The sequence below is a fragment of the Urocitellus parryii genome, chromosome 11, assembly GCF_045843805.1.
Source record: "Urocitellus parryii isolate mUroPar1 chromosome 11, mUroPar1.hap1, whole genome shotgun sequence".
Taxonomy (NCBI): Eukaryota; Metazoa; Chordata; class Mammalia; order Rodentia; family Sciuridae; genus Urocitellus; species Urocitellus parryii.
Genome location: NC_135541.1, coordinates 85,793,514 through 85,802,385, shown reverse-complemented (window position 1 = coordinate 85,802,385; position 8,872 = coordinate 85,793,514). Strand labels below are relative to the sequence as shown.

At 38.6% G+C, this 8,872-nt stretch overlaps 1 protein-coding gene across 2 annotated transcripts in view; it reads left to right on the top strand.

Moving 5' to 3' along the window:
- The first annotated feature begins 309 nt into the window (after window positions 1–309).
- The window catches only part of Olfm3 (olfactomedin 3), a 44,761-nt gene continuing 36,198 nt past the window's right edge, over window positions 310–8,872 (top strand). The window contains exons 1-2 of one of the 2 annotated variants that reach the window (XM_026409169.2): window positions 310–419; window positions 3,391–3,438. In XM_026409169.2, the coding sequence (XP_026264954.1) occupies window positions 310–419; window positions 3,391–3,438 (158 nt within the window). Of the gene's footprint in view, window positions 439–3,390; window positions 3,439–8,872 lie in introns of both variants that reach the window. The other variant, XM_026409168.2, reaches the window with a different exon arrangement.

Sequence of the window (8,872 nt, the reverse complement as noted above, 5' to 3'; positions counted from 1 at the left end):
CTGTTGATGGTGACTGAGTACAGTGGAGATGGAACAGCTCACGTTTCCCCTGACCTCCCACCTCTGCTCTAATGATTAGGAAGCTCTATCAAGAATATTTTGTTTGATGATCCAGCAAATTGTCCAATAAGGGAGGAAAAGCAGGGCAGGGCATTTCCCACGAGGGTGGGGAAGGAGCTTTCCTGGGTGAAAAGGGCTGGGGAAGTCATCTCTATTCATGCTGTAGATGTGGCTGCAGCAGTCACACCTCCCAACAGAGCCAGGCTGGGATCTTAGCAGTCACTATGAAAACTCATTAGCTCCACAGCAATGAGCCCTCCACTGCTGAAGCTGGGCGCTGTGCTTAGTACCATGGCAATGATCTCAAACTGGATGTCCCAAACCCTCCCGTCCTTGGTAGGACTGAACACCACGAGGCTGTCGACACCAGATACCTTAGTAAGTCACTCGGGGGTGTTTGGCCATCTTTCGAAGTAAGTGCATTAATTTTGTGAATGGTAAAGGTTGAGATTTTGCTCTCTATTCGTAGGTCGACTTCAAAGATATATTATTTATAATTGTAACTTTAGTCTTGGGTATTTATTTATGAGCACTTTAAAATTACACCCAGGGGGGGAAAAAAACCCTGAGAAACTAAAAGAAAATACTGACACATTAAATACTTAAGAATTAAAAGCTTTGGTTTAACTATATTAATTTGAGATTTGGAAGGATTCTTAAAGAATTATGTTTTGTTCCTTATTATTTTGATTCTTCAAATACTTGTGAAATCTGTATAATTTTTCCTACAGAATGAGATGTTAGAGTATTTTCTACCTAATTTAGATTTACTACAGCAGGCTTTTCCTTGGAATGCAATGCCTATGAGTGTTTGTAATGAGTTCAGCTAGAGAAACCAACAGTTTTTAAGCATAAATGAATAATAAAAAAAAAGCAAAAGAAGAAAAACCTCAATTTAAAGCCTGCCAAAAGAACTTTAGAGAACCAAGAAACATGAATAGAAAACTTACTGATAAAAACATCTTCATGTTTTGATTAATATTTTATAAAGACTTTTCATATCACAAGTCTATCTAGTATAGTGTACATTCATCTAAAATTAATGGCTTTTTAATCCTGTCCATATTTCAATAAATCCATTCTGATAGTTTGAAGTAAGGTTGGTTAGCAGCACTGTGAGATATTTTAAAGAAGAATAAAAACTATTGTTTTTTCAGATAATCATTTAAAAATAGAAATAAAGGAATATTCTGGACAAAAATTTCTCTACTGTCAAATAAAAGGTACAGAAACAATTAGGATTTGAGTCTTTTTTGCCTTTATGGGGATTACTCCAGTGAACCATAAAAAGTCAGACATTTTTAAAAATTGTTTGCAGTTACTACTAATAATTATCTATCAATTAATGTGTAATTAACTGAGTATAGTCAGATTAATTAGTTACATAGTTTTCCAGCTTCTCCCAGTGCTGAAAGCATCAGAAGAGTAAATGTGAGGCACACTTTGACTTCTTTTTACATTTCTATTTCCCTTGGTACCTGCATGACTCCATTATTGAGAATCAATTCCATACCTGCACAACATGATCTGGAAGCAGGAATGTAAAAGAGATTTACATTTACAAATAATGTATGATATGCTCTCAACATGTATTAGTAACACAAAGAAATTTAGATCATTTAATATTTACTGATCCCAGTTTTTCCAAGTACCTGATTGCTTCCAACAGCATAATTGTTGAATTAACTCTTTCAGAAATATGATTTTAAACTAAGAAACCAATGACTGAGTCGTATTACAAACTTGACACCTTAGTTCTGAGATGCATATCTTTGTTTATAAATGGTAAGTTGTTTATTTTCTATTGCTGTAGAATAAAGAGAATCAAATTTCCAAAATTATACATGACCTTTTTTTTAAGAACATCTTTTACCTTGTGAGTTTAAAGTAAATTAGTTTTCTTTAGTTTCTGGTTGAAAATTCATTGGTCGAAAAACATAAAGCACTACAATTAGTGTATGTATATTATAACACATCAATTCTTACTTTGGGTTCCCTTCTTTTGCAAACAAACAAATAAACAACAATAATAAAAAATATTCAGGAGAGTTCTCACTGTGGTTAGTTATAGTAACTCAGTAAAATGCATTCTTTGTGATGGTGAAACCAGATTGCAAAAGCTTTTTATCCTTTTTTCCCCCTCTTTGGTATACTTTACAGAAGAATAATATGTTCCCAATTATACCTTAGAATTTCCATGGTAAAACATGAACAAATTAGATTAAGAGCATAAAACATTGATGCTGGGGGGCTAGGGCTCGGGCTCAGTGGTAGAGAGCTTGCCTAGCACATGAGAAGCCCTGGGTTCAAACCTCAGCACCACATAAGAATAAATAAATAAAATAAAGGTATTGTATCCAACTACAACTAAAAAATAAATATTTAAAAAAATGATGCTGGAAAAGGGGAAAAGGATCTCAGAAACTATCTGGGCTGCTTATTTTCACATTATCTTTAGCAAGAGAGTTTTTTGTTGTTGTTGTTTTGTTTTGTTTTACAAATCTTAGATAATATGTGCAGAATAAATATTTTCTCAAAGGAACTTGAAGTGAAAGTCTAATATGTAAAACAGGTCATGGGTCAAATAATAGATGGTGGGAGGAAGAATTTACTGGGTCTCTAACCATCTGCTTCCTTCCCACACAATCAATCCCTTGAAACCTTAAAGCTCTCAGAAGTTTAATTGGAAACATAATTAATCTAACCCAACCTCATCATTCTGCAAGTGGGGAAACTGACTCAAAAGGTGTAAAGTAACCAATCAGATTTCACCCTGCTGGTTAATGGCGGAAACAAGTGTAGAATTAGGTCACAAGTCTATAGTCCTGAGCTGGATGCCTTGACCCTCAACCATAATCCCAGAAACTCAGGAGGCTGAAGCAAGAGGATTGCAAATTTGAAACCCTCCTCAGAAATTTATCCAGAATTTAATGAAACCCTAGCTCAAAATAAATGAAAAGGACTGGGGATATAGCTCAGTAAAAAAAGCATGTCTGGATTTTGTGCTGTTCCCCAGTACCAAATAAATAAACACATAAATAAGTAAGACTACAACCCTGCCCAGCGTAGTTCCCTCTCCCACCACCTCCTTTGCTGTCCCTTACCCCTCCTGGCCTCTACTGACTAACTAGGTACTTCCTGCTGGCTGAATTGTTTTCTGTGTCCCCAGATTTCACTCTCTCCTACACACTAACACTCCCATCCTTTAAAATAGGAACTTCCTCATCTCCTTGATCTCACAGAGTCAGGGAAAAAATACAAAATCAACCATGTCCCACACATCCCCAAGGTTTTTGTATTTATAAAGAAGAAAAGGGCTTTGTGGCAGAGTAGTGAAGGAGGTTTTCTGGACAGGGAGTTATTCCTGCTGCCTCTCAAGTAGTTCCGCCAGGCACCTTACTACTCTTTCCATGCAGGGGGCTGGCAAGAGTCTTCCCTTAAAAGGATGAATAGTTTCTTGCCTCTGCAGGTGTAGTTACAAAGGACTGAGCCAGCTCTTCTCAAGTTTCCTGCCCCACCATATAACTTCAAACCCTGTGAAAGAGATGAGTCTGCAATTTTGTATTCACCATGCATAGGTCTTAAAATTTATATTGACTATTGATGGCAAAAAAAAAAAAAAAAAGAAGAAGAAGAAAAAGAAAAAAGAAAGAAAAAGTGTGATATAAATATTCACACAGTCTTTCTTTAAAATGATAGTTTCAAAACTCAGCATAGGGCCACATACCTGTCTGTATTCCCAGCTACTCAAAATGCTGAGGCAGGATGATAGTGAATTCACCACCCCTCATCCCCCACCCCACCACCCCAAAATGGTTGTTTCAAATGACCTGAAAAAGAAGAATAGAGTCTGAATCATTGCATGGCACTTAAACTTGTTTATGACAGATGCCTTTGAAATGGACGTGTACATTTGGTTGTCTCAAAAGCTGAAATAGGTTTTAAAATTCCAAGATGGTTTGTTATCAGTAGGTAGTTACAGGTGATAACTCTTATTAGGTGATAAACTCCATCTTATTTTTCTCCCAATCCTAAAATCCTTCCTTTACCCTTCTTGTTTTCTTGTTTGAGACTGTTTTTCTCCTTTATTATTTAGGTGGTGGTTGTTTTGCTTTGCTTTTTATGTTTTCCCTCTAAACTGTCCACTGAACTGGTGTCTGAGCTGAGGAAGTTCCTGCTTGGGCTCAGGCTCCCTCTGGTGCTTCTCTCAGATGCAGAGTAGCTTCCCCTGGAGGCTGAGCTTCTGAGAAAACCCACCTGCTGTGGACTCCACACCAGGAAGAACCCGGAGAAGGGCAATTAAAGCAGAGAGGACCTGGGCAGACACAGCTGTTCTCAAACAGTCGGGCCTACTGCTGTGGTAGGAAAAGACCTGGAAGGGGCCTGTGGGCAGAAGCAATTTGTTTTGCTACACTTTCAAACATCTAGCTGGCTTGTCCTCATAAATAACTACTTTGTTGAATTAGTCAACTTAAAGTTCTGTAAAATGAATAGAGTTTCCCCGAAACAGACTGTCAATAACCTTCAAGTTTCTTATCTTCAACTAACTACTGTTGTTTTAGTCCTAAGTGAAAAAAAATGTCTCACTTTTCTGGGTTTGGTTTTGTTTTTGGTAAAGGGAATGGAATCGGGGGTCTCACACATTCTAAGCAAGTGCTCTAATACTGAGCCACACTCCCTGCTCTTTTTAATATTTTGTTTTGAGATGGATTGCCCAGGCAGTCCTTGAACTTGTCATCCTGCTGCCCCAGCTTTCCCAAGTAATTTAACTTGGATCACCTGGCCAACTTTCATGTTTTTTACGCAACTGTTTTTCCTCTCCAAATCATTAGGAGATGTCTGCATTGTGATAGGGCAACTTAGCAAAATAAGGAAGGGAGTTGGTTCAGAGAAAGGAAAATATTGAAAGCTACAGAAAATGTGATAAATTGCCTTTTTATACATGAATCATTCAAAGGATGAGAGGAAAGACTTATCATTAAATGCCTGAAGCAGAAACAGGGCCAAAGAGGGAAAATTAGAGAGAAGTCCAGATCACACTCCTTAGCTCTCTACCTGTGGAAGTGACTGCCTATGCACAGTGAAATCCTAATAATGGGTAGGCAAGTGGGAACACGAACACATATAGGGGAAGTTCACTGTGATTTCTGGGTATAAGCAGAGATGAACAACCTAAATTTAATGTCTTTCGTTTGTTTTTTCATCCTTAAAGTCCAGAGGTCTTTAGTGAGGTATATTCATTTATTTTAGTCCCAAGTATTCTTATGAGTAATGGCAAGAAAATTGCTGTGCAGTGACATCATTATTAACACATTCTCCAGAACACAGTGTCCTTTAGTGTGATCTTTCAACCTCTCTCTAATTCCTTTTCTCACTTCTCTCCACAACTGAAGCCATAGGTGAAAGGTGAATGACTCACCCCAGATAAAGATTCAACCAAGAGATTTTATTGGGGGCTGTCCAAAGGGGAAGAAAAGGAGAGGCAGAGAGAGGAGAGGAGGAGGGCAGAGAAAGGAGAGAAAGAAGGGGCAGAGAGGAAGAGAGGAGGAGGGCAGAGAGCTTGAGTTTACAAGCTTTGGCTTAAGAAGGGTTGTGTAAGCGACATGGCGGGTGCTGATTGGCAGGGTGACTCAGGAAAGGTGAGAGGACAGGTTGAGAAAAGTTTTGAATTTGGGGCCCTTTGGAGAGGAGAGGGAGGGTTAAGGGATTAAGTGATGTTCTTGGGAGTTAGAAACTTAACTTCAGCGGGGAGTCTCCCACATACCCAACAATTGGCATGCTAAGCCACATTTTGCTCTGAGACTAAATGTTCCCTCAGACAGAAAGCTTATAAGGGGTTTTCATTAATTAGGCATCTCCTCTCTAAATCAAGTAGTTTTTTTTTTTTTTTTCTGTATAGGTGATTGAACTCAGGGTACTCAAACTCTGAGTCACATCCCCAGCTCTATTTTGTATTTTATTTAGAGACAGGGTCTCACTGAGTTCTTTAGTGCCTAGAAGTTGCTAAGTCTGGCTTTGAACACGCGATTCTCCTGTCTCAAGCCTCCTAAGCCACTGAGATTACAGGCGTACATCACTGTACCCTGCTCAAGTAGGTTTTAATAATTGGGTTTCTTTTGGATTATTTCTCCTACCTTATACAACACTTTTTTAATAATTTTTTTTTTTTTTAGTCACTGATGGATATTTATTTATTTATTTATTTATCTATTTATTTATTTATTTATTTTTATGTGGTGCTGAGACTAGAACCCAGTGCCTCGCACATGCTAGGCAAGCACTCTACCACTGAGCCACAATCCCAGCCCTGTACACCACTTTTGATAGCTTGATCCCTTATTCCCTCTTGCTTCAGTTCAAATTTTGTGAAATATCCAAAAACTCAGGATAAAAGATGAAATCTAACAGTATTCAACCAGTTGATTTTTTTCTTTTCTTTTCTGTTCAAAGGTTCAGAATTTATCTCTTTGCCTGCCCCTCCATGTAGGCCTTGAAAGTTATTATAGAACCTTTTACAGAATATCTAGTTGCCTCTTGCTGAGCAGTTAGAGTAAGTGATAGACCCAACCTTTCTTAAAATTGGGCATCTCGCCATAAAACCATGAAAAGATAATTTCGACTTTACTATAAATTACTGCAAATTCTGAACCTACTTGGAATGCCTGCCCGTGCCCTGAACTCACCCAGGTCTGGTTTTCCCTGACCAGATAACAACCCTTTCCTAAACCTTAGTGACGCCTCATAAATTCTGGCCTTCCCTGGCCGGACAATGACCCTCTCTGAGTCTCTAAGATCTCCATAAATTCTGATGCCGGGGCCAGCAAAAATGTAAACTTGTGCTATGCTCCTCAGAGTGTTGTTATCTGTAACCCCCCCTTTGTGTAACTTTTTGGGCTATAAAACTGGGCCACAAAGAAGCCTCGGGGCTGTCTTGTTCCCGCCATTTTGAGAGGGAAAGGCAGCCCGGCCGGTCGAAATAATAAGCTTGCTTTAATTTGATTTTAATTGGAGTCAGTGGTCTTTTCTTGCTTCCTGGTCTAACATAAGGACTCTAACTGTTGCTCTGGGGGTGATGAGCGTCACTTGCTTCCACACTGGATAATGTCCTCTCCCTGTCTCGTGAAGCAGGACCACCACCCCAGATTAAAACCCTAGGCTATGGCTTGTGTTTTTGTTTGTTTGTTTCTAACTGCCTGACTGGAAGGCCTCACTCAGGCTTGGACCCCCATACGCTGTTGTTGCCTAGGCTTCCTTAACTACTGTAACATTAGTCAACCTCAAAGAGTTGTTTTGAACCCAAGCAATTCTTTTGTCTTAAGGAACAAGTATAGAACAAACTCAGGTTAACAAGCATATTAAATCATCCCATTAGGGGAGTAAGAAATGAAGATTGTACACTTTTAATTGAGTCAGAGAAAGAGAACCGTCAAGGGGGCTCTCAATGAAAGATCAGTTCCTCATCAAAACAGTATAAAAACTTCTAGACAGAGAACTATCAACAGTACCCTCTTGGGGACTCCTCTCACGCTGTGGGAGATTTCCTAGCTTCTAATAAATCTGCCATTAAACTCTTACCCTCAGGCATCTGCATACTCCATTCTTGGGGTGAGACAAGAACCCTTCTAGCACTCACTTGACCCTGTGTTCCACTGGGGGCTTCACCTCCATCCACTGTAGAGGGATCTGTCTTAACTAAAGCCCTGATTATGGCCATTGGTGAAGTTATCTGCACAGGGTGAGCTTGGTTGCTCTGGGCTGAGAGTTGGAGAAACTGATATAAGTCTCACATATGTCAGTAACAGGACAAAAGTAAATAAATAAACAAATAAAAATGCTCAAAATTTTTTAGTTTCAGTTTCCTTATGAGTTAAACAAGATATTACTTATTTCTAAGAGTAGTTGGTTCAAAAGAAATGAGACTAATATATGAGAAGGAATGTAGGACAAAATTATTGAAATGCAGGATATTTGATTTACTTTTTTTTTTTTAGAGAGAAATTTTTAATTTTTTTTTTTTTTTTTTTTTTTTAGTTTCTGGTGGACACAACATCTTTAATTTATTTTTATGTGGTGCATGAGGATCAAACCCAGCACCCCGCACATGCCAGGGGAGCGCGCACTACCACTTGAGCCACATCCCCAGCCCTTGATTTACTTTTTACTTTTACCTCTTAGGCCTCAAGATCGCACGCCCATGCAGAGGATTGAACTGGTGGGTGCTTCACACTGAGCCACATCCCTAGCCCTTCTTATTTTTTGAGACAGGTTCTCACTAAATTGTTGAGGCTGGCCTTGAACTTGAGATCCTCCCACCTCAGCTTCACAAATTGCTGGGATTACAGGCATGTACCCCAATGCCTGGCAGGACTTTCTTCTCTGATATGAACCCCCTGAAATTTTGGAAGAACTCTCTCATGGTTGTTTTAGATTTATGAAGCAGAGCTTTGTAATTAAATTACAAGCAAAACATATGGACTTGAAATACAATTGTTAAAATTATCATTTTACTTCTCCTATTTAGAACATTCTTAAATATTTCATGAGTTTTGTAATATTAAAAACTGCTAAATAGTTCATTTAGTTCTTCTAATTAACACAAAAATTTCAAACAGTGCTGCATCAGTAATCACTGTGATTGGTAATGCTGTAGGTAGTAATAAACTATATGCACCCTCCAAGTACTGAGCTTCACAATAGTATTGAAATTGGTCTAAGGGTCTATGTTATCATAAGTTAAGGTGAATTGAAATTATTGGTGGTCCATTATGGGGGTTAGACTTCATCTAGCATTTCAGACTGTATAAAAACACAA